The sequence below is a fragment of the Anthonomus grandis genome, chromosome 12 (assembly GCF_022605725.1).
Source record: "Anthonomus grandis grandis chromosome 12, icAntGran1.3, whole genome shotgun sequence".
NCBI lineage: Eukaryota > Metazoa > Arthropoda > Insecta > Coleoptera > Curculionidae > Anthonomus > Anthonomus grandis.
In genome coordinates, this window is record NC_065557.1 from 10337300 (window position 1) to 10363558 (window position 26259).

The window sequence follows — 26259 nt, forward strand, 5'->3', positions numbered from 1 at the left end:
TTAAATAAAGAAATACACCATTAACAATGGATGAATTCGTAAAATAATCGAATATCGAGGGCATTACTTTTTAGGGAAACTTTCCAGGAAACATTTGACAAGAAAACAGATGATTTTGACAGATCGGACATACAACAAAAACATTGTGACAGTGACAAATGACATTAGGAAAGAAGTTTTGAGTAGACAATAATGCGATGTTACCAGGCCGTTTTGTTTATTAAGTTTAAACCAGCATTCTGTTTTTTTGCGATTTTTGCTCTATTTTAAGGAATATAAACAAGGTATTGAGTCAAACGGGTTACGGGAAGCAATAAAACAACATCAATTATTTGATTATTAATGTAATTCACCGTAAAAATCTTAAAACTATATGCATCATAATTTACAATAGCAAAACTAGTACCTATGTTGTATTATTACTAATAAATCATATGCTTACACGTAAAATAAATACGATAATGTCTTTTTTATATAAATAAATAAAAAACAATTTTAACAAAACAAACCAGATCTTTGATCACATATCTAAGATGCCTAAACCTAAATAATTAAAGTACGTCATTTTATTCTTAGTATCGGTCAAAGACTTGAAGAATGGTATATATGCTTTGTCATTCACGCTATTGACCAATTCGCATCTATGACCGAGAAGTGTCTATTATTATAATACTGCATTATATTCTCCATACGTATAATGTAAATTATATGGACTTAAGATACATTTTTACAAACGTAAGATAATTAAAAAAGGATTTTTTATACACAAAATTGACAGTTCATTCAATTGTCAAAATGTAAATTAGCGCCATCTTTAAAAAAACGCCTCGGACAGTCTCACTTTTATCAGCTGATATTTGTGCGTCAGACTTCCTATTTTGAGAACGTGTCAAAATGTTAATAAAATGGCGCCGTCTTATTAATCAATAGACGGTCTCTATCTTAAATGTCTCATCCCCTTGCTCACATATAAAATAATTTGCAAAATTGGGAGTGACCAGTAAAAAGAAGGGGTCATTGCTGTCAAAAATGGCAAACAGGCGCCATCTTGGTAAACAAACATTCAAAATAGCCAGTTTTTCTGTGACAAATATCATTTTTCAGCTGTAATTTTTGCATCAAAAGGTTCGATTTCAAAAAGTGCTAAGTAATTTGCTCTTGATATTACTTAGCACTTGCCATTTTGATTAAAAACTGAAATAGACAGTTGTTCTATAACACTCCTGTCAATTTGCATACTTTCGGCTACTACTGTTTCGTTTTTGTAAACATGTATTGTATTCGTTTTTTTTTTGGCTAATAAACACTTTTGCGGAAGGAAGCTCGTTTACAAAAAGTCTTACCATCAAAATGGTAAACAGGCTTGATTAAGGAATCATGAGAATAAATAATCTACTTAATTATATTCTTAGTAAGGAAAAACAACTTTTAAAATAAAAATGGCAGTTCTAACTGTCACTATGTCGGATAGGCATAATTTAAATTGTTTTAATTGGTTTGTCTGAGTCATGTCAGTGACATTTGTCACGTCAGTCAACTGTCATTTTTGCGACCAGTCTGACTGATAAATATGTGCCATTTTTACCATTTCTCCCACAAAAATGGCAGTTCTAATTGTCATATTGCTCAATAAGCGGCATCTTGATAAAAAAGCAGAAATAGAATAGATTGTTTGTTTCTTTGTTAACCTATCAATCTTCTGTTAAATTGTCATTTGTTACTTCTGTCAATTGTCACTTTTGCCTCAGAAAGTTCGCTTACAAAAGATACGATGGGTCCAAAATTGCCCTTCATAAGGAAAAATAAATTTTTGACACAAGAACACTCACCTAATAAATTTTGGTAAGAAAAAATTAAAATAGATTGTTTATTTGTGAGATTTGTCATTCTTGTCAATTGTCACGTTCCGATCCAAAAGTTCGTTAACAAAACTGTCAGACTGGTAAAGTGTCTACGATAAATGTCGCTCCTGTCAACTGTCATTTTTGCTTCATAAGATACGAAAGGTCAATATTGTCCTACATAAGAAAGAATTCTTACACAAAAAGGGTGTTTTTTATCAAAATGTTAAATGAGTGCCATTTTAGAACAAAACTAAAATAGATAGTCAAGAGAAAAAAGTGTCATCGCGCAAGGTGACACTTTTTTTTTATTGTCAAATGTCAAGTGATAATTTTGCATTAGAAAATTTCTTGTTTGTTTGTTAACCTGTAATCTTGTCAACTGTCATTTATCACTTTTGCCTCACAGTTTTTAATGGTCAAAATGTTAATTAGGCATCTAATAAATTTTGGTAAGAAGAAAATATATTGTTTATTTTTGAGACCTGTCATTCTTGTCAACTGTCACGTTTTTATCAAAAAGTTCGTTGAAAAAACTGTCAAATTGGTAATGTGTCTACGACAAATGCCACCTGTCAATTGTCATCTTTGCGTCAAAAGATTTCAAATTTTAAAACATTTATGCCAGAGTAGTTGATTATTTGTGAGTTGAGAGAACTGCATAAAACGTCACAACATATACGCCTACTTGAAATAAATATATACATAATTTCTCACTGTACTTAAATACAGTTTATTTGACGTCACTGGTTCAGGCTTGAGTTTCGTCTATTATTTAAAAAAAAAGGCGCGAAAAAGAAGAGAATAATTGGCTACATGTAAAATCAGAAGTAGCCTGTACCGCTTGAAAATGCTCTTTTCGCTTACACTGTAGTTTAAATTCCAATATTAAACTTTTAAGAACCTCATTATTTGTATGTTTATTTTATTACAAACTTACAGCTCTACCCCTGCTCTAAAATCCTTCACTTGCACGTGTAAGTATCCAAAGAGGTTACACAAGTCTTACACTGTACCTCACAACACCATTTAAATTTACACTGACACCTCTCTTTCACGACCGTTTTGATGGTGTTGTAGCCCCTCCCGCAGCAAAGAATGTTACAACCATCCACGTCATAGCTGGTTCGGTTACATGGTCGACCCTGAGTCCCTAGGGAACCCGTCACCTCATTTTTGACGCAGTAATCTGGAGAATCTTCCAGGTAGACCAGATCGTAAGCTGTCGGTATGGTGATTTTTGGGTCTTTCAGCTGCAGACGCCCTCTACGATTCACGCGGACTTCGGTGGCACCGTCGTATTTGTCTAGAAGGTAGTCACCTGAAAATGTCAAGAAATATTTTAGTTTTATGCCAGAATTATTTCGTTTTATAGAATATTTTAATAATGAACATTTCTGAGGCATCTCAGTAACGTCTCATATGACGAAGTTTGCATCACAGAACACAAATATATAGAGAAGTGGTAGTTGCATACAAACTGATAGAAATTCCTCTGACAAATCAGCTCGCGTCCTCTCACTTGGCAACGGAAACTGTTGAAACTAACTTGACAGTTTGACGTGCCTCATTGGACCAGTCAAAATGGTAGAAAGGCGTGGCCAAATTAAGGCGGGAAATCAAATTTCATTTAATCTGATAATCTTACTATTTAAGTAATATCTAAAGTAAACGCCTAATCAAAAAGATTACTTACAGATAAAGGGGCCTTTTTGATTGGTGTTAGCATCAGATATTGATCAGAATAAAAATTAAATTCTTCAGCTTTATTTTACATATCTAAATGAGTTAATTTACTGCAATAATCAATTAACAATAGTTTACTATATAACACTAATTACAAAATGGAAATACAACAATGTATTGCTTTAATACATTTATTATTTCATTTTCCTGAAAAAAAATTACTTAAAATGCTATAAGAAATTTACAATAATTTATTATGAGACTTTATATAAATAAGAATTTATAATATTTAAAAGTATTTTGTTAGCACTGAACTACCCTAATTTTTAAAAAGATTAGAAAAGGTTGTGAAGATTTTTGTGCTATTTTCTTATCATACATCTAAAGACATTACCATTAGGTTGATAATATACCTATTTTACTAACACAAACATATATTCAATAGAAGATGAATTATCTTTTTTTAATATTTACTTGTTTCTGTTTCCTACAGAAAAATTAAACAGATTTTAAAAACTAACAAAAACTCTCTACAAAACAAAATAAACTCTTTGAAAATGAAAACAACTTATTTTAGTATAAACATATATCACTTACATAGTATATATTTGTTGGTCTCTTATAATACTAAAATTTCATGAAACTATAATTTTAATAAAAACTTAATTGAAAGACACGTCTACATAAAATAAAAAGAAACTCTTTAAAAAACACAAGTTAAAAGAAAAACATTCATTCTGATCCATTCTGGGTGCTCAGCTCTCTTAGTCTCTATACCTAAGTCTCGACTAACTGAACACAGGAAGTTGTATGATACAAGCATGATATAAAAAAAAAAAATAGGTAGTGCAAACCTTATAAATGAATTCACTTAATGATTTATTTGAAAAAAAAAGACAAAATAAATGTTTAAATAAATATGCATCGTAGTGTAAAGCCAGCAGTATCAGTAGTATCAGCATTATTAAAATTTGTTGGAGAAAACTGATAAGAAGAAATTCTATAGCTCAAAGTCTTAATAAAATTTACATTGCATAAATTGCATATCTCTCTTCATGTTTTTCTCGTAATGGGGACTGAAGGAACTTGTGGAAAAGAAAGTGAGAGACCAGACATTTTGTAATATGTATTTACAATAATCAAGCTAAAAATTAAATACTTGAAAAGTAAAACTTGTGAAAAATTAAATACGTGAAAAGTGCTTGCTGCAAATCAATTAAAACATTACTCCCAATATTGAAAGAATTTTTTAGAAACAAAGTCATCAATTTAAAATAACATCCTTAAAATAAATAGCAAACTCAATTCATGCTTCCAGCATTCATTGAAATGAAAGACAATCTCAAATGGTATGACGATGACAAATGATGTTCTATCAGTCAATATCAACAACTGTCTGTCAGCTCCCTGTCACTTTTGCCAAGCAAGATGACCGACATAAGATTCCGATTTTCACCACATAAGCTTCATACATGTGGTTTGCATGTTGTTATGAATCAAGAAGTTTTATAAAACTGTTGATCCAAGTAGTAGTAGTAAAGTACAGAAAGCGACACAGTCAACTTGTAAAGTGAACTAAAACGCGTCTGTGATGAACTGTAGTGAATTGGGAGCCTCGCTTTGAGGATTTATCTACAGAGAACAATTAAATTTACTAATTATGGTTTTATTTGACTCACTGATCGCTTTTTTTAACATAATTATTTTACCACTCTGTACTTGCAAAATTTTGTGTGAATCTCTCCAACTCAAACTCAAAAATGCTTTATTGTCAATATAAACATAGAAGTTGTAGACAAAGCCAATAGACTGTACATTAAAGGAATAAAAACGAGAAACTAATTTAAAATAAAATAAAATTATATAAAACTTTGAAAAATACTTAAATGCTAGTCATTAAAAAAATCACCTAAACTATAGTACGCTTTACTAGCAAGAAATATTTTCGTCCTTGTACGTAGGCTTTTTTCAGTCTTGAGTTGTCTTATTTCTAGTGGGAGGATAATTTTGTCGCGTATTATAGTAGCTTCCTAAGTGGAGTTCCTGTTTATATTTTCTAAAAACTAAGCAAACTGTTTCCAAAATAAAAATACAACACAGGGTTAAAATATTATGACTTACAAAAAGCGGGCGACATGAGTCACGAGGCTTGGCCCCACATAGATATCTAATGGCCCTTTTCTGGAGTACCAACACTGAACTAAAAAGTGAATTTGAACATGAACCCCAAAAGCAAATTCCATATCGAAGGTGCGACTCGATAATCGCGAAGTATGCAGATCTGGCGATGGAGAAATTAAGACTGGTGGAAATAACCTTTAGAGCGTAGCAGCCTGATGCGACTTTTCTACATACATTTACAATATGGTCTTCAAATTTAAGGAACTTGTCTATGGAAAGACCCAAAAACTTACTGAACGGTGGCATGGTGATGGCTTCATTATTTAAACATATGTCATTTGTATTACATTTAAAATTAAGGATATTTGTTTTGGAAACATTAAATGTCAAAAAATTTCCATCACACCAGTCTTTTATTTTTAACAAATCTGCACGTATATTGGCCTCCATTTGAGAAACATCAGACTCGTGCCAGAGGAGGGTGGTATCATCGGCAAACAATGTAAATTTGCCAGTTACCTGCAGTTGTGGCAGATCGTTCACATAAATGAGAAAAAGTAGAGGACCAAGTACTGATCCTTGCGGAACACCCACATTTATATTAAGCTCCTTAGAGATACCACCATTAAATTTAACAGCCTGGACACGATTTGATAAGTAGGAATGAAACCACTCAATGGCGGTTCCTCTGAAACCATAGAGCTCCAGTTTCATCAGCAGCACTCTGTGACTCACGAAAGCCAAACTGCTGAAGACTCAATAGGCCAAACCTATTTAAAAATGAAACCATCCTCACCCTAACGAGCCGTTCCACTATCTTGGCTAAAGTAGGCAATAACACTATAGGTCTAAGGTTAGAAGGACAGTCGCGATCGCCACCCTTGTAAAGAGGAACAATCATTGCTCTTTTTAAGCACTCTGGGAAAACTCCAGACATAAATGAAAAGTTAATTGACTCGGCCAAGACTTGCAAAGCAACAAGAGGTAAAGCAGAAAATATTTTTAAAGAAAGCCCATCCCAACCTGATGAACTCTTATTCTTAATATTAACCATTAACTGTTTAAGCTCTTCTACACTTGTGGAGGCAAAAAAGAAAGATTCGGCTACTACCACATTGCTGAGATAGCTCCTGGGATCTATTTTTTGTGAGAGATTGGCTGCAAGGTTACTAGCAATATCACAGTAGAAGGAATTGAGGACATTGGAATCTAAGGTACTTGGAATAACCAAGACATTATTTTTGCCCCTTAGCTCACTTAAAATCTTCCAAGACTCTTTTGCTCTGTTGGAGGAATTATTTATCCTCCTTTGAAAGTAGGTCCACTTAGCCATTTTGATTGAGTTTCTGTAAATCTTGCGGTATCTGTTATAATAATTTAAAAATGTTGCATTGTTCATAGCGTATTTCCTAATGTAAAAAAGGGAGCGCATATTTTTCCCAGATACTCATAAACCCTTAGTATGCCAAGGTTTTCTATTTCGTTTCTTAATATTGACAACAGGAAAAGCACTGTTAAAATTGTTTAATACTACTTGATGAATGCTATGCAGTAGGTTAACAGTATTCAATACATTATTCCAACTTGATATATTGCAAAGCAAAGAGAATTTGCGGAAATTAGCTCTAGTATAAAGTCTATCGCGTCCAAACTTATTCTCATTAGCTGCACTATTAAGCTTTACTAATCCCATTATTGCCGGCATTGATTGTTGTACACTGATTTTCATGTTGGTTAAAATTCGTACAGAAGCAATCTATCAGTGAGGAAGAAAATGCTGAAATCCGGGTTGGCTGATCCACGTGCATCTTAAAATTAAATGAGTTTAACAGAGCATTCGATTTGATCCATTAGATTTGTCTAAAAAATTTACATTAAGATCGCCAATCAGAATCAACATCGCATTAACCGAAATTTCACTTAAGAGGATCTCCAACTTTTCTAAAAACAAATCTAAATTACCAGATGGAGATCGGTACAATCCTAAAATATACAAATAACTTACTGCTAAATACAATAGAAAACTCGCACACCTTTTCAATCAATAGATAATCAAATCTGTCAATAGTAATTGCTATAATATTGCTTGCGTAAAAATATGAAAATTAGTACATAACCAGGGATATCAATAGGCTCGTCAGACCTCAACCAGTGTTCAACAAGAATTAACACACTAGGAAAGTTAACCGATTCTAAAAATAGTTCCAATTCGCAAACTTTTGAACGCACAGATTGAACATTAAGAAATGCTAGGGCAACTTGATTATGGTGGGAGTTTCTATTAAAAAAGAAGATCCAATAGCAAGGGTGTCTATAGATTGGTCTAGTTGAGGCGTAACCGAAGACCTACCTTCGGGTGGTGTCGCTGGAGGTGTTGCCGCATCAAGGGTGTATCGCTGATTATCCCACTATTGCTAATACCTAAAGATGCTAATACTAATTTGGAAGACAGAAAAGTATTTTTAACATATAAAGATAAAAGTTTGCACATAGATTTGGCAGAGTGACGGTACCTAAAATTTTGTCTGACATCAGTATTTATTCTCACGGAAAAGTTACGGTTACAGATGAAAGAATTCATAAAATAAATTGTATTGTAATATCTGCTTTTTCAGCACTTATTAAAATCGCATTTAATACAAACAATTACATTAGTTATCCTGCCCATTGATAGTAAGGATTTTATTTGGGAAAAAGATGGCAATGTACAAGAAAAATCAAGACAAACTACAACAACATCATTCTTCGTATAGTTAACAATTAGAGGAAACGCATAATTACATAAGGTCTGGGCTGTAACATTACTAAACACATAACCACAAGTGTTGTATGACGAGCTCAGAATACCTGAGAGAAGAGAAGACAAACCTCTAGCACTAGAATCACCATAAATTAGTACATTTGATTTTGCTCGTGGGTTGAATGCGCATTTGCTAAGCAGTTTGTAGATTTTGATTGAAGATTTGTAGTCGTCAAATCTTTTAAGTTATTGCTAGCGTTTCTATTTAGAGACAGGATATCCTTCTCCGCTTCAAGAGTTTTAATTGATGTTAACATGTATTAATACAATTTAAGCTTTCAATCTCTGTCTGCATACTCTTAATCTTATTTTTGTGATATTCAGTTTCCTTTTCAAGCATTGTAATGGTATTAATCAAATTTTGATTAAGATCACTTAGCTCCTTTATCTTCTCTGAAAGTTCCTCATTTACCCTAGTATATGAATCCACTTGTAGCTGTACTTCTTTCTCTTTAGTTTTTAGATTCACATTTTTTATTCCTTAACCCATTATTTTGTTGCCATTTAAAGTTGCAATATGCAAAGAAAAATTAGCTTCTGCCTGTGAAACCTCGTCCTCAAATGCTTGACTATTTCTATGCTCTAGCAAGTCATTTCAAATATTATAATAGTATTATACCACTTATGGCTTAATAGTTTTGATCAATACAGAGTACGAAGTGCATATTTCACGTTTATCAGATTTATTTGTGACCTAAATAGAAGATCTAGATCTGCACCAATTAGATCTTCGAAGATCTGATTGGCTAAATATGAATAATTGACTTGTTATCTTTATGACAACTTGCGACTTAGAAGAGATATCCATAGTTTAAATCTAGGATAAAGACATAATCTAACATCTCAAAGAACTCTTGAAAATATCATTCTTCTATAACTTGCTCAAATTATTTAGTACTGGCGAAACAATTAAACAAAGATTCATTAAGTAAAAAAATATTTTTTTTTAAGTTAGGGCTTAAACAGTATTCAGTATTCTTGTGTAAAAGTAACTAAATAGCTAGTTTTATAGGGCACATTGTTCAACAAGAAATTACTATGCTGAGTTATGTAAATATTATTATTAATAGATGCTAATTTTTGTAAATACTCGTTTTTTTTTCTCATTATCCCTTTATTGAGAAATCGTAAAAAGAAATCCCAATTTTTAGAATTTTGCTCAGTACTCACAATATTAATTAGAGTCTTGAAATATATATCTGAAATAATTATACTTTTATAATAATTGATTGCAAAATACGTTTATGGCTCTAATGCATAGTCAAGTGGCCATAACATGAATAAATGTACTCTACTTATAGGACAAAATGCAAATGACCCAGCTAATCTCCCCATCATGCAAACGAAAACTCTTCAGATAAATAACCCTTTACAGAAGTACCAACCCCCCGTGGAGTGTCCACAAAGAAGGCGGCACGACGAATCGTTTTTCAAGTGCCAACATTTGTTCAAAAAGCTCGCATAAATTTATAATTTCGTACGAGTGGTAATAGTTGTTTACACACAATGCGTACCTCCTATTATGAGATTTATTAGGCTCAAAGGAACACGCCGTATATTTATTAGCCTGCCCACGCCAATTTGAAATGCTGAGAGATGACCAAGGAGTTAAAAAAGTCAGGACTGTACTGGTTTATTCATAAAAGATTGAGAAAGGAAGTCAGAAGTGGTGCTGATTGTCAGTTTGAGTCGTTAAGTGAATCAAGTGAAGAATTTTTGGATTTAATTGGAGTTAGCATAACGGCTGTTAAAAATTCTAAGCTTATTATTGAAATGAGATGAGAACATGTTTAATTCTCAATGATATAGATAATAATGAAACTATAAAAGTTTACATATTGAAGTTCTCTCCATCAGTCCCCAATAATACCAGTTCTCTCTAGTTCCTCAAGGACTCCTAAGATACATTATCAAAAGCCTTAAAGAGATCATTACACACCACATCCAATTGCAAGCCATCTTGTATAGCTCTAAAGAACAAAGTCCTGGAATACGGCTAAGTCACATATTGTACAATTACATCCTATACATTTTTATCAGCATTTCCTCTGTACAGTAATTAAAAATACAGGATCTTCTTTTTTTTTACAGTCAACTTCTTTAATATTTAAAATACCTTCTCCGTAAGGAAAATAATAAGGATATATGAAAACTAACAAAAATTAAATGTTTTAGGAAGACCATCATCAAGAGTCTTGATTAATTGATCCTAGTATCCTTTAGAACATCTATAATCTAAGAGTATCCTGGAAAATACTATTTAGGGATTATTTAAGAAGCAATAGAGACAGAAAGCGATAAAGAATATTGAAACTCCTTTTCCAAAATAAATCCAAATATCTGCCAAGCTAAAATTAATTAAAATGATTCATTATTTATGCTAGAATGAATAAAGCAAGAAAAATGTAAATTTAAGGAGCAAGAGAAAAATTAAGTATCAATCCAAGTATCAGTGACAATCATATTAAAATGAAGATGATTGTGTGATTAAAGGAAATAACCAGAGCAGAAGAACATACAAATACGAGATAAGTTATTTTTTTTAGGTGATAGAGAAATGAAATGTACCAGAAATTAACTAAATTTAAAAAATGCTCTCAGAACCAATTCAAATGAGTTGTTGAGCAATTTTTTATGAAGCGATTATTTAAAGCTGCTTCAGAGGATACACTATGAGAATTACCTTCTATTGTATCCAATTTTGAATTATCATTTAGATTTCACTGATTATAGATCTTGTAATGCCTCATATAACTCTACCGTAGACGGTCCCAAGCCGAATTAGGAAAGGACATGAATATTGGAATATGTGCTCAGCCTACATCCGTCAGGTGCAGCAATAAAAGCGATAAAAAAATGGAAGGAATGAATATGGATATCATCGCTCTGCAAGAAATACGGTAGCCTGGAGTGGTTCATACTGACGTTAGGAATGCAGTATTTTTCTGTAGTGGCAAAGATCAAAACGCCCACACTTTCGAAACAGGTTTTGTACAGCAAGAAACCTTTGCTGAACTCAGCTTTGAACCACTTGGCGAGAGCACGTGCTATATTAAGATAAAAGGCACTTTCTACAACTGCTTATTTCTATCGGTGCATGCACCAATGGAAGATAAAGATAAGGGTATAAAAGATCTGTTTTACAACTCTTTGCAGAGACAAGACACTAAACGAGACACTCATCAAGAGCCTGCAAAATGCTTCCAATGACACCGTCTACGTTGAGTACATACGAGAGGCAGATTTTACAGCATCAAATAATATGTTAGTGAAGTCCACTATGCCTGAACATAAAGGTATACACAAAATGACACGTTACAATTAATGCAAGGCATGACCGTAATGTACTAGACGGGGAAAGGGAGAAATGCCAATTTAGATAATTCTCTAGTCAAAGTCCAAATCAGAGTTAGAATGACTAGAGCAAAACACAAGTAAACCAATCGTCTTTCTCCTCAGTGGAATACAGAAAAACTTCAGCAGCGCGAGATAAGAACACTGTATCAAGAAGGACTAGAGCAAAGTATCGAGAAATTACTAACACCACATACAATACTGATATAGATGCGCATTGGAAGTTTATATTTGGAACAATTATAGAGACAGCTAGAAAAGTGGTAGAGGAGAAAAATGCTAAAAAGTCCCATAGACGAGAGCAAGGAAAGAGTCAGGGATACTAAGAATCCTAGTAAAGAAACTGTTAAGGCACGATAAAGAATTAACTGCGCTAGAAAAGGAGGGAAAGAACAATACAAAAACATTCTACCAAAAATTCCACTCTACAAGTGTAGACTTCAGACACAGTAGCGACAATACCTTAAAGGAAAGTGGCGATCTAATAACTAACAAACTGGAAAAATTGCAGACATTGAAAAACCACTTTCATCAACTGCTTGATGAGAAACTTGTGAAGAGAAGGAAGCACAAGATCTGCTGGCCACGGAACAACTCAATAAGACCCCTTTTAAAGAGGAAATTGTAAAAAAAATATAAAGAAACTGAAAAATAATAAAGCCTCTGAATAAGACCTAATCACAACTGAACTGATGGCCATAGAGGCTTTGCAAGGAGAGTATTATGATACTGATTCACAAAAATGCTGATAGAAAGGTCTGTAAAAACTACCAAGAGATAGCACTAATCAATGTAGTCTATAAAACCCTATCAAACGTAATTCTTTTAAGACGAGCCTCTTTTGCAAAAAAAATATTGGGAGAGTACCAGTGCGGTTTCAGAGCAAACATATCAATAACAAACTAGCTGTTTACCATTAGGCAGTTGCTAGAGAAGAGTTGGAAATTCAATCAAGACCTCCGCCAGATATTTATAGATTTCTAGTAGGTCTATAACAAAAGGATGAAAAGGGTCAAAATATAATGGCTGAGTCTAGCATCCCTAAGCTGATCAGAGTAACAAAAGCTTGTGTGGAAGGATCTAGGTGCAGTGTAAAGATTCGTTATGACCTCTCAGATGTGTTTCAGGTGAGCACTCTCAATCTTCTCATCTAAAATCTCAAAATCAATAAACTCAATCTAAAACAGAAAGACGCACTATCACCCACGTTTTTAATATGGCATTGGAGAAAGTAGTAAGAAAAGCCAAAATCGAATTACCTATTCATTTGAGGCCAGTAAATCAAATGCTAGCTAGCAAAAGTTGACGATATAGAGGCTGTAAGCATAGGCGTCATAAACATAAAAGTAAAAGAACTATTTTACAAAATAGAAAAAGAAGCGACATACTTGGGGTTTAAAGTCAACGAGGCCAAAACAAAATATATGCATGTCTCAAGACTAGGCAGAGCTAGGATACGAACAAAATGTGACCATGGACACATGCAACTTTGAAAATGTAAAACAATTTAAATACTTAGGGTTCACAATCAGCCAACAGGTGCTTGTACGCCCTAAAGGATATAATAGAGTCCAAATACGTAACCAGGAGAACAAAAATAAAAACGTACCAGACCATGTTAAGACGAGTGCGTAAGGAGGAACTGCTTCGAATATTTGAGAGAAAAGTTTAGAGGAAAATTTTCGGACCGACCGGGTCGAGTATATGCGGAGCTACCGAATTAAAATAAATACTGATCTAAAACAAGTATACAATCAGCCAGAACTGATTAAACTCATAAAAGCACAAAGGTTGAAATGAGCAGAATACGTATGAAGACAGCCAGAGGATAGAATGGTCTGCTTAATATGGGACAGAGCACCAGAAGGAAGACCAAGATTTAGTCTAGAAATAATGGAACATCGAGGCAAATTGTTGTGTCAGTACAATTTTTATTTGTCATCATATTCAATAAAGGCCAGTGCAGGTATTAGATGATTTATATAATTTCCTTCAATATTCTGAAATCGAATTATGACAATATAATTAACACCATACCTGAAATCATTATATCCTAAATTAAGGCAGTAGCTATAAGTCTCCGAGAAACCAAGAAACTTCAAATAAAATCCTGCAGAAAAGTACGTTAAGTATATATACAAAAGTATGTTGAGATGCCAACCCACCTGCATTGGCATCTCAACATAGCTTCCTAATATAAATAAATGCAGCAATGTTAACTTTATAAAAGGCATATTTAATAAGATAGAAAAATAAAATATTTGAAGTATCCTTGGACTGATTTAAAGCCTTTAACAGCATAGATTTGCTAATTAAACTAGCACCATAGGCATGGGAAGTTTAACTATGAAACAATGATGTGAAAGCATTTTCTGATGACAACTAGGAGAATTCCCGTGTTATTGAATGAGTCTATAAGAACACCCAGAAGAAGATACCAGAAAGTCAAAGGAAAAATGTGATTTTCTATGGTTCAATCGTTAATTAACAATTAGACTTAATCTGGAAGTAAATCATAAATTTGTTAGTTGACTTCAATTGAATTATTGCCTACTTCTCCCAGATTGTTCCATTAATTTTTTGCATTTTCAAGCTTATAATTCTACCTTTCGTTACTGTTGCATCTCGCCGGCGTTTTGTTCTGGTTGTCCAATGAAAACGGCCCAACTGGCTTCGGGCTACTATAGATACGATAAAGATCGTTATTTTCGTAGCAAACTTTACAGTTATACCTATTTCTCCTTTAAAGAATTGTTTATGGTTTGGGGCCTTAATTTTCCTTTAAGCGCGCCATAGTCAGTTCAACTGGCCCCTCATTTTTATCATCCATTTTATAGTTTTATTATTGCAAATTAAACCGTACCTGCGAGCTAAATGCCTCGTTTTATACCACCATAAAACGTTCCGTTTAATGTAGCATGTAAGTTATATTTCGATTTCTAAGATTAATATTCATATTATTACTATAACTATTTTTTTTGCGACTACTCAGCTTCCGCCGGTGATTTTCTTGTATCCTGGTGAAAAATAGTTTCAGTTCCTCTCACTCAGGCACCATTCAGGGATTTTCAGACTATATGAACGGTTTGGAGTATTACTGTCTTCTGCATATGTGTTATGATGTGCAGCGATAATTCCATGTCCAGAATGTTTTTAAAGAGCTTTGTCGATATTATCTCCTCTTAGTTAAAACTTTGTTGAACTATCAGATTTGCTTCATATTTTGTGAATATTTTCGTTTCAGTTTTGCTGAGGTTGTGAGTCAATAGTACTGCTACGTCGATAATAAGAACCGTTTTTGTCAATAATGACGATATCGGGTCTAGTGTAGTCAACTGTCCTATTTGTCGTTATGAGTCGATTGCAGTATAGAACCACTGTGGGGTTTTAAAACTGCTTTTTTTGCCCGATTTTTTACAATTTTACCCGATTTTATGGTCACAAAGGCACATTTTTCAGCTCCAAATCGTCATTTTAATATCCGAAGTGAATGTAGATACAAGTTCTAATAGATTTTTGAGTTGGTCTTCGTTAGTTTCATAAAGTTTTAGGTCGTCCATGTCCGCTAGATGGCTGATGAGGGTTTTCGAGTATGTATCCTTAGGCACCGGCTTTATATATTGCTTAATGGATATAATGCTAGGCATATCCTCATACCGTTATTATTATATGAAATTTTGAACATCTTTCCAAAATATGCGTTTTTTTTCCATTTTTTCCATTTCAAATCTTGAAGTAAGGGATCCAATGAAATGAATTAAAAATTAAATGAATCTGTAAACAAATTTTCAAATTTGCATTTTTTTAGGTTTTTCAGTTATAGGCAATCATCATCAGCTAATTTTTGGAAGAATACCAATTTTTTTTTACTTTTTGCAATACGTTTTATGTTAATTGAGAAATCCTAAAATAATTTTAATTAATTTTGTTAAGGAATCTGTGCATGCACTTAAATTAATTAAGAAATCTGCGAACAACTTTTTGAATCTTCTTCCGTTTTTGAGTGATTGGTGATGATTTTTGGAAAAAAATGTCTTTCTCAATATTCTATACATTAATTTAGAAATCCTAATATATATGTATAATAAAATTAATTAGAGTCTTTGTACACATTTTTGAATTTTGTATATTTTTTGCTTTTTCAATTACAGCGCTATAACAGGAGCTACGTTCGTAGCCATTTTTACACTAACTAACTATCATCATATCTGTATTATGAAAAATAGTTATATTAAAGAGAAAATTGGTCATAACATAAATTAAATAAATGACGTGCATAAAACATCTTGGGAAACAGTTACACCGATACAAAAGTCAATTTTTAGCACCATACCGAACATTCTTATCCACACAACTTTTATCAAGCTAAAAGACAAAATACTAAACACGACACCGCATCAGGTGAAAACTGAAAACAAACGTACATTTATCACATGGTGAACTTTATTGGCCGGTAACTCACTATAAAAATCGACGATAAATATCTTCCTTCAATAAAAATGTTGTAAAGTCACAGAACGGCCGCCTAATGGCGTTATAAAACGGCCATTAAGAAATAGTTAAAACTTGTTGCCGTCTTGATCGATTGTTGATATCGTTTCGCGGTTTTATTCTATGGGCATTTTATTCTAAGAAGGTTCGCCTTTTCAGGATTTTATAGCTGGCTGGTGGCTACTCTATGGAAAGTTTTGACTACTAGCTGCGGTTTTATGGGATTTCATTTGCAGCGTTTGTTCATTTAACTATTATTCAGTAAGGAAGATTTAAAAATAACTTTTTGTCTGCTTTGAAGAGGAAGAGTTTTGAATTGATTACTTTAACTGAAGGTAAATGCTTAGTATTTTGTAGAAGATACATATTTTAGTTATTCAGAAATTCTTTTATTGATGATTATAATACGAATCAAGAAGTAAAATTAGAAACAAAACTCATAAGGAGTCATATCCTTAGGGGATATCTCAGAGGGTCCACAGGGATCTGTGTAAGATTCTGAATTCTAATGATTCTGTGCGAAACGGGTAACCTATCTAATAGGGGCTAAGTTTGCGAGACTTTGACTTTGGGTTTATTTTCGGACTTGTTACATATTATTAAAGTCTCTTGAATCTCTCTAAATTTTTGAAAAGATCCTTAAACCTGTAGTTACTGCTGGTTAAGAGAAAAGTTTGTTTTGTTGACAAATTGAGTTTATATGACCATTAAAAGTTAGAGTAGATCAAGCAAGAATTCCAAATCTCTAATCTCATCCTCCCAGTGTGTATCCTGACTTAAGACTTGTGCATGACCAACATTTTTAACATTATATTTTTTTTTAATTGCTTTAGTTTTGAGGAGATTTACTACTGATAAATTAGGTCTTGTCCACTCAGTTACTCTTGACAGATCTTAGTCGATGTATGTAGTTTACTCACTTAACTGCGAGGACTATAATGCCGTTTACATTGGTCAGTCTGGAAGGAAAATAAAAACGAGAGTGCGGGAACACTTAAGAGAATATAATAAACACAAAGATACCAAAATCACCGAGACTAAATCGGCTTTTGCAAGTAATTTATTGCCCTCAAAACACTTTCCTTCCATCCCGGAAAATGTAAAAATCCTTCATGAGTGCCCCAAGGGAAAGAAGTTTGACTTATTAGAGAAAATGGAGATCACAAGGGCAAAAAGGAGTCCTGTACTGTCTTGTGTGAATGATGTTTTTACCTTTGAACCGCATTTAATTTTTAACAATATTCATCACGACCTGGATAGCACGTAAGTTTAGCGCTTGCCTACGAACCCGATGGTCGCTGGTTCATCTCTCGAACAAGTCATATTTCACTTTTCAGCAATTTTTTATATGTTGGAAACTATTTTTTTTTTAAGATAAGACAAAGTTAATTTAAGTATGTTAAGTGATATTCCGCCTATTTCTTCTGCGTTACTTTTGATAGCTAGAAAAGTTAGATGATTCTAAGAGGTGCTTTTTAACTACATTTTGAGCTATTAAAGAAAAAGTGGTTTCTTCTGAGTTTTATTTTTTATACCCCACAAGTTGTAATATGCAGTTTTTTCACGTTTAATCACTGTATCCACCATATTCTTTAACTCGGAGTATTTGCTGCATATGACTCAATTTTTTTAGTTTCTTATGATCTTTTTCTTTTTTTCAAATCATGCATTTTATATTAGCCAGGGTGAAGCTGATTTGGAAAATACAGATTTTTGGAGCATGTCTATCAAACAAATTTATAATTATACTGTTACAATACGATAATAGTCAATTAATGCCAGGACTATAGACCTGACAACTTCAAAGAATCCAGCCAATTTATAATAGTATTTGTATTGAAGATAAAACACTTGACAGATCACATGATTTCCAGATATAACTCTGATCAATCATTCGAATTTACGTATCTAATTAGTGAAGAGCTAACGGCAGTAATCGTATGACTCGCCGGGATCTGATTTGGTATACAGACTGATGAAGGTGTCAAAGCTGGAATTTTTGTAAAAAACTTAAACAGAATTTCCAATTTTGAAATTTTCCATAAACGAAAGACCAGCGATCTGCCAGAGACGTTTCAATATTCAAAAGGGACAAACTTAGAACAATTATAATATAAATAATAAAAGTTTTTTTTCTTGCAAGCATACGACTCCGTACCTCAAAATCTTAGACGTTTAAGATATATGTTCATAGGAAGACTTCTGCTTGATTTTAAAGAATACTTCTCTGAATTTTGTTGCAAAATTAAAACATCAACTCTTATATATTAATACACCTGCAGGATTTATACCATTAATGGCACCAAATCCGACCTGAAAATCTGTAGTTAAATTAAAATATTACAGAGAATAGTGATGAAGCGTAGACAGGAAATCAGAAGATCGTTTGCTTCACTACCCCTACTTCTTTAAATCAACATTTTCTTATTGATCGACGTGGTAAGAATCTCACGTAGTACTTATTACTTTCCACGTAGTCAATTATTTTCTTCCAAAATTTCAAAAACGGTTCATTACCAGATTAGATACCTTGATTCTTTTCAGTGTAGGAATTCGTCATTATAATTATGATTAGTTAAATATTCTTAGTTATTTAACTCTTCCATTTAATAGCTCCCTTGATCAAATTTTTTTAGAATTCCTAAATAATTTATTCAAAATATACTAAAATTTCCAATTACATACCCACACTTCTGACGTACCTACCGTTTTGAGTATCTTATTAAATCAGTTACTATAACTAACTACTACTAACTAGTTATTGTTATTATTAATATTATTGTTACACCAAGTTAGTCAATCAAGATATCATTATCATAATTTAAAAGATCAGTATCAGGAAACAATGGGTCGATTAAAAACATTTGCACTTGTAGGTAACGCCTACGCTACCATTAACCATAAATAATTGACACAAACTATAAATTCTTAGACACACAGAACTGCGAATGGTTTTATTTTACGGTGATAAGTCGGAAGTGTGACTCTACAAACAATTAAACGGTTGAATGACCCTGTGTACGAAGTTATGTCTTTAAGATGCCTTTTTAAAAAAAAAGTTTCTTGGAATTATCACGTGGGCTTCTTTATTTAATATGGGACCAATAAGAAAACCAATAAAAATGTTTCTTACATTTACCATGTGGCTTTTAAGGGTTGCAGTCATATATATCTTTATGCGTTAACATATCTGGAAACGAGCATGTCGTTATGTCATAATCATTATCATCTTTTATAATTGCCTGAGTCAACTTTGCGATAATTAGGTTTCAGATGAACTATTACGTCAGATAATGGAAATATTTAAAATTACTTTTCTTTTGCTTTAGCATCATTCCATTATGATTCCATTCTTAGATCAGTTATCATATATGGAAAAACTACAAATATTGATTTTTTCAATCAATATTTGCTAGTCGCTGATACTATTTTTGTCATCATATCATATCTATTGGTCATAACATCATCGCTGAAATGCTGAAGAGCAGCAGCAATAAGTGCACAGATCTGCTCAAAAATATGGGAAAAGTATGTAGAGATGAATGTAGGAATTACAGAACCATTAAAGAACTACCTTCTACGCCAGATTCCCCCAGAACAAACAGGGTTATGCCAGATCGTGGAAAGCCAGATAAACTTTTGAACCTACGACAAATTATAGAAAAAGCGTACGAGTATAACGTACTAGTTAAGTTTTGTTCCCTTGACTCCATCAAAGCTTTTGACACCATACAATTGGGACGCCTATGGATCATCCTGAATGAGGTGGAGGTACCAAAACATCTCATATATATCTTAAATTCTGTTTGTTCTTCAGCAAAAGCTGTACGTTATATCTGTAGGGCTAACCCAGGGGACTTCTGTCGTCCACTGTTTGTAAAAAATTCATACTGTCATCTATCTCTACATACAGGAAGTGGCATGCTTAATTTTCACAAATCGTTTTTTATATTCTATTTGTTAGTTTCATGTCTAATATCTTTAAATATATATTAAATAATTAGTTTATAAATGTTCCTTAAAATAATGAATCATCATTCACATAAATCCAGGAAGAATTATGCCTGCCCAAAGCCTTCAGATGGAATCAAAATTTTTGGATAACAAAATCAATTCAAGAAAATTAGAGCCAATACAATAATTAATTTACTCTTTATACTGGATGTTCTGATTTACTCTTTCCGTAAACTGTACATTGATTTAAAAAATTGGCAAGTTGGTTTATACATCCCGCCTTAAGATATTCATATCACATGCCCGTACCCACGTGTTTACATACACGGATCCTCCCATCGACCGCACGGTTTAATAATAATGACATAATTATACCGGGCGATTGCAGAAACGGTGATTTTTTTAAACGATCGTACGTGGACAGATCCATAAATATTCACACCCTATAATTTTGTGACTATACGGGCACCTACAACCTCCTATAAGATTATCATTGAATGGGACCGTAAGGAACAATAACGCACTGGCACTGCTCGAAATTTATAATTTTTACTTTTACTTTTTGTTCTTTGATTGTGTTCGGGTTTCAATGGTAATTGGGTATGTGTCGTTCAGAATATCAAATAGTTTTATGGATTATTCTAGGAATGTTCTGATTAATCTTATTTCTTCAGAGACTTTTCACTAGCCTCAATGTCGAAACTTTATTTTTTACTATAATATCTTTTTATAATATAGTAATACATCTGCGAATATTTTTCTGGCTAATTTTTGAAATTGAGACAGTATAGACAGGAAATATTTCAGAAATTATAGCAAATATAATAAGTGATAAACGGAGGACTTTAATAGGGAGACAAAAAATCCCAATTTAACACATTATGAATCTACCTACTCTAGTTTTCGAGAAAACCACAATTTTAAGTCCACGGTATAGTTGAGCGAAATTCAAATTTGGCTCTTAAATCTCCCCCTATTATGAAATCGCAAAACCATTTTCGCTTCCGATTAGTACTACTTCTCGCATTCAGAGCACATTCAGTCGACGGTTAAGCGCTCCATTGTAGGTTTCCTATTTAAGAAGTATTAATCTAAGGTGGTGCGTTGGAATAAGATACTTGATCTCATTAACTTTCTTAAGATGTCTCATAATTAAAATTTAGGTCTAAGGCTTTAGTTGTAATCGAAGTTGTAGAACACCTCAACTTGAATGTTTTACAAAAAAATCCTCGTCAGACATACAAGAACGACAAAAAATCCGTGAAGGGCCGAAATTCGATAAATCATCGATTCGAGTGTGGGTATTGTGAGTCGAACATGCGAAAAGCAAAAGCCATCGTGTGGGGCCGTACAAGAGATGACAACGACAGTTTATCAATAGAGTCAACCAACCGAAACCGACGGGCGCTTATTCATTACGGCACAGGGTCTATGATTTGTCTGGTCCGCTATTGTGACTTTGTTAATCACGACATATCGTTGAGCGCTGCTTCGGATAAAGAACGACAATCATCGAATTTATTTATTTTTTTCATTTGGTACTTTTTAGGGCGGTAAATTTTCAGTGTTTGGCAGTTACAGTAATTTTAATTATACATGGTACATCCCGGCGAAAACCAGTCAAAGGAGATATTAAAATTATTAAATAACCAGTTATACAGTCATACATTTTATATGTATTATTAATTTTTTATTCGCCATATTTTCATATACGGTCCAAATAAAATGCATTAAGGTTTATATTATATAAACTAAATACAATGATATAAGATTAACGGAAACATTTAGTTATAGCCTAGATTTATTTTCTAGTATTTGGTTCGATTTAAAAGCTGCGTCAAATTTTAGACTTGAACTGGCCTCCTGGAGAGAAGTAAAGATGAGGTACACTTGTTAAATGTTTATTCCGAACATATCTTCAAACAAGCCTTGGAGAAATGTGATGAAGGCATACTAATTAACGAACAACGTTTGAACAACATCAGATACGCAGACGATGCAGTAACATACGACAGTCTAGAAGGCTTACAAACACTGATGACACGTATAACTGAAATTAGACTAGGATTAGACCTTAACACAAAATATAATATTATGGTTATTAGATTAGATTAAAATAAGGGTGAAGTTATACTGTGACCTATAAGATTCATTGTGTGCCTATTTATAATTAACTGCGGTTGATGTTAGTCTCAATTCAAATTACTTCTTACCATCCTATTTGCTTTGATACATTCTAGTAATTATAACTGCTTTAGTGATCCGATGATTCGTTCTAAAACTTCACAGGTCCAAGATGTATGGCACAATTTTCGGCAACGGTTCCGTATTCAGTTACTAGGTGTTTTGGGGTTTCTTCACTGACTTTCTTCTCTTCTCCTTTTAAGTAAGTACCCTTTGACTTCGTGTAGTACCATATGGTCATTAACAAACGTCCAGTCTTAGATACACATCTGACTATCAACCAACAGCCAATTGAAAAAGTTGAAAGCTATACATAGCATGAATGCAAACATTCGTTGGAAATAAGACAAAGAAATATAGCAAAAGCCAGGGCAGCATTTATACAAATAAGCACCGTCTTCAAAAACTGTTACCTGCCGCTGAAAACCAAAATCTTCATACTACAGTGAGGCTTAGACGCTCTCGGAAGCAGCTACCAAAAAACTAGAAGCGTTTGAGATGTCGTATTTCAGGCGAATCCTAAGAATCCCCTGGTAACGATACAAAACGAAAAACGATATCGTCGGCCCAATGCCAAAACCATGAATGTGAAAAATCGTGATTTGGAGATATTTGGGTTTGAAGGTTTTGATACTCTGTGAAAATTCAGATTTTTGTCGGAATAATTTCATTTCTTGAGAGACATAGGATCTACTTTGACAGTTTATGACTTGCTTATTATTTTTTCTGTTTATTAGCCCCCACCTTCCAAAACGTCACATTCGTGAATTTGGCATTGCAAAATTTTCTTTCAAATCACTTACAGTACAATAAGAAAACCTAAAGACACAATAATTTTCAATATTTTTATTGATTTGAAATATCAATAAACATGTGTATTTTCATTGGGAAACTAGGATAAACTCGGGATCTATAAATCTAAGAAAACAAAACTACTTAAACTTCTAAATCATTGGCAAAATAAACTATAAAAACGAAAAAGGTTTTCTCAAAAAATACTGAAAATACAAAAGGAACTAAATTTATATGCTTAAATGAGCTTGAGTAAAAAGTGAAATGGTTTAATTTTCATCTGAGTTAGTATTTTTACTGTCATCTGGTTCTGGTAATCTATCCCTAATATTATTATTAATTTTTAGCGACTTGTAAAAACTGTGATGAACTTTTGGGATTGTTAAATCAGAACACATTTTTTGTAAATCCTGATATTTTGGCTTCGCAATGGGTAACTCACATTCATATGAGTTTTTTAACTCCGCTGTTTTTGGTCGACCTCGAAATTTTTTCATGCAGTTTATGTCATGAAATTCTTATTCAAAATCCATTTTGTAAAACACCTTCATCATGTCCGATTTAAGATAACGAATCCAGCAAACCTTCCGCCATGGTATTTTGTTCATCTCAAATTTTTGCGCTGCAAATTCTTTAAAATCATAAACATCATCAAAGCTTCTGCTCCTCACTTCAAATGGGCGTGGTTTTATACGAGCATCTCGTATTACTTGCGCCCAACCTTCAGGAATGTATACAGGAACATGCTTAGCTTTCTGCTCAATTTTGGAATGTATGGAATCGCATTCCGTTTTAGTGTGTCCGCTTTCGAAAAATTTATGATCTATGATTTTCAAGCTAGGATGACCAAAAATGAGCTGCATATACATAGCAGCAAAATTTGAATTCTTTTGCTGGCCACCACAGCCATCTGACATCATTCTAACTTCTGTTACTTCTGGATTAGATAATACGTATTCATAGATATAAGAAGCGATTTCATTTGAACCCCTTTTACCCTGGGTTTCATCTCATAGATAGCAAATGCCATCTTGATTTCCAATATTATAAACTGTCAAGTTATAAACAGCTAACTTGCGCAAGGAAAATATCTGTCCTGCAGATCCTTTTGGAGTTGTAAGTACAGCTTCAAGGTCAAAATTGAATGCTGATATAGTAGAATTGTTTATTGCTTCCAGTTTATCAGCACTGCGAGCCTTGCGTGCCAATTCCTTTCTTCTCAAGTGTTGCTGGAACGTTTGTTCTTGCGCTTCTTTTTCTTCTCCAGTCTTATTTTTCTGTGCCAAACATATCTTGCACTGGTCCTTCTTTGGCTTAAAAAAACCCACGTTATACCTTAGTTCCATTTTGGTCCATACATTGCTTATCTCTTTCATGTTTAGACCTAACGCTATCCATTATTTTTTGTGTTCTAGATGTTACGTTTATCATTTTATAATTTATTTTTTACTACTCAAAATCTATACACGAATGTTACAAAGTATACCATACACTTACAATGTCAAAACAACGAATGTACCACATTCACTGACTTGAAACTTTTAATGCAAGGCCAAAACCACGAAAGTGTCACATTCACGATACGCGCGTTGCGACAGTCGAATACAAACTAAGATACGTCAAAGGCACTACAGCTACTCCCCAGCAAAATTATGATGCTTGCAGATTCGTTGGTTTGGCATTGTCAAGAACTGGTTTAGAGGTGCTTGAAAATGTAGATAGGTAAAAATTGCCAATTTTGCACATTCATGGTTTTGCCTTGGGACCGACGATATGACTTCCTTCAATTAATTCTACTAGAAAAAGTGTAGGGCAAGACAGGACCAGAACGAAAATGAATCTCCTGGCTTCAAAACCTAAGAAAATGGTTCAAAATAACCACGCCTGGACTGTTCCGCACATCCATTATAAATGTATGAATTGCCATATTAGTCGCCAACATTCGGAACGAATAGGCATCACAAGAAGAAGAAACTAGTCTTCTAATGATGAGAGCTCCTTATCTATTAGGTAGCCTAATGTTCCAAAATGTTCGCCACCTTGCTACTTATGTCCCGAAATGTCGCAAGGTGCGCCCACCGCTCGCTCCATCCTTGTCGCACTTCGATTCCCGAATCCGGAGAATAGCTGGTATATTCGCGGCTGTTAAGATTGTAATAATATTATATGGATATCTTTCTTATCTCCAATCCAATTTCACGGATTAATCTTGACCTAGCTGCCTGTTTTTAACAGAAGAACTTTATAATAGAAGCCACTTTGCTAAATAAATTATATCCGAAATACACAATCAATACAAATATCACGTCCTCCCCGAAAATCTGGAAGTGCTTTAAATTGAACCATTAAAGGTTATTTATCTGCGATCTATGTTATAATCCAACTGATTTATTCTATTTCACAATCACATAAGAGATTCTTAAAATATCTGAATAAAAAAATATTCGGGGAATATTTCATTAATTTTCCCATTCACTCCGAAAACCTGGAAGTATTTCAAATAGAACCATTAAAGAATATCTATCTGGTTATATAAAGACACTCGTTTAAACTGATTACATAGCTTGAGTAACAAGTTTTTCCTATAAAAAAATATATTGAGAATATTGTCTTTATATTCTCGTTTCTTTGCAAAACCGTCTAAAAGAAAAATAAAAAAGACTGACTGATTTAACCTCTGATTGTTTCCTCAATACGGCTCAAATATCCTGGGAATATTCCACATTCTATTAAAGGAGATCTAGGAGAGATTAAGTAAGATATATTCCCGGTCTGGTTTTTTTACGAATATTCTTGGAATAGCCTGGCATTTCAAATGTATGAGCTTTGTCAAAACACCACAAAAGAACATGTTTTCTAATTTTCAAAAAATTTAAATATTGACTTAACAATTTTTGGAAAAATTAAATCTGACATCAAGGCATAGTAAGAAGGGCAATCAAAAATTGATATCTCAGATGCTATTCCATCAGCAATATGGCCATATTTTAAGCTAATATTTTGGTTTCCGTTCAACCCTACTTTTGTTAAATAAAT

The 26259-nt window shown here is 33.3% G+C and overlaps 1 protein-coding gene across 1 annotated transcript in view; it reads right to left on the minus strand.

Moving 5' to 3' along the window:
• Nucleotides 1-334: 334 nt before the first annotated feature.
• The window catches only part of LOC126742943 (protein Wnt-5b-like), a 161003-nt gene continuing 135078 nt past the window's right edge, over nt 335-26259 (minus strand). Inside the window, exon 7 of the mRNA XM_050449831.1 lies at nt 335-3162. Within this exon, the coding sequence (XP_050305788.1) occupies nt 2807-3162 (356 nt within the window). The 3' untranslated portion in view covers nt 335-2806. The remainder of the gene's footprint in view (nt 3163-26259) is intronic.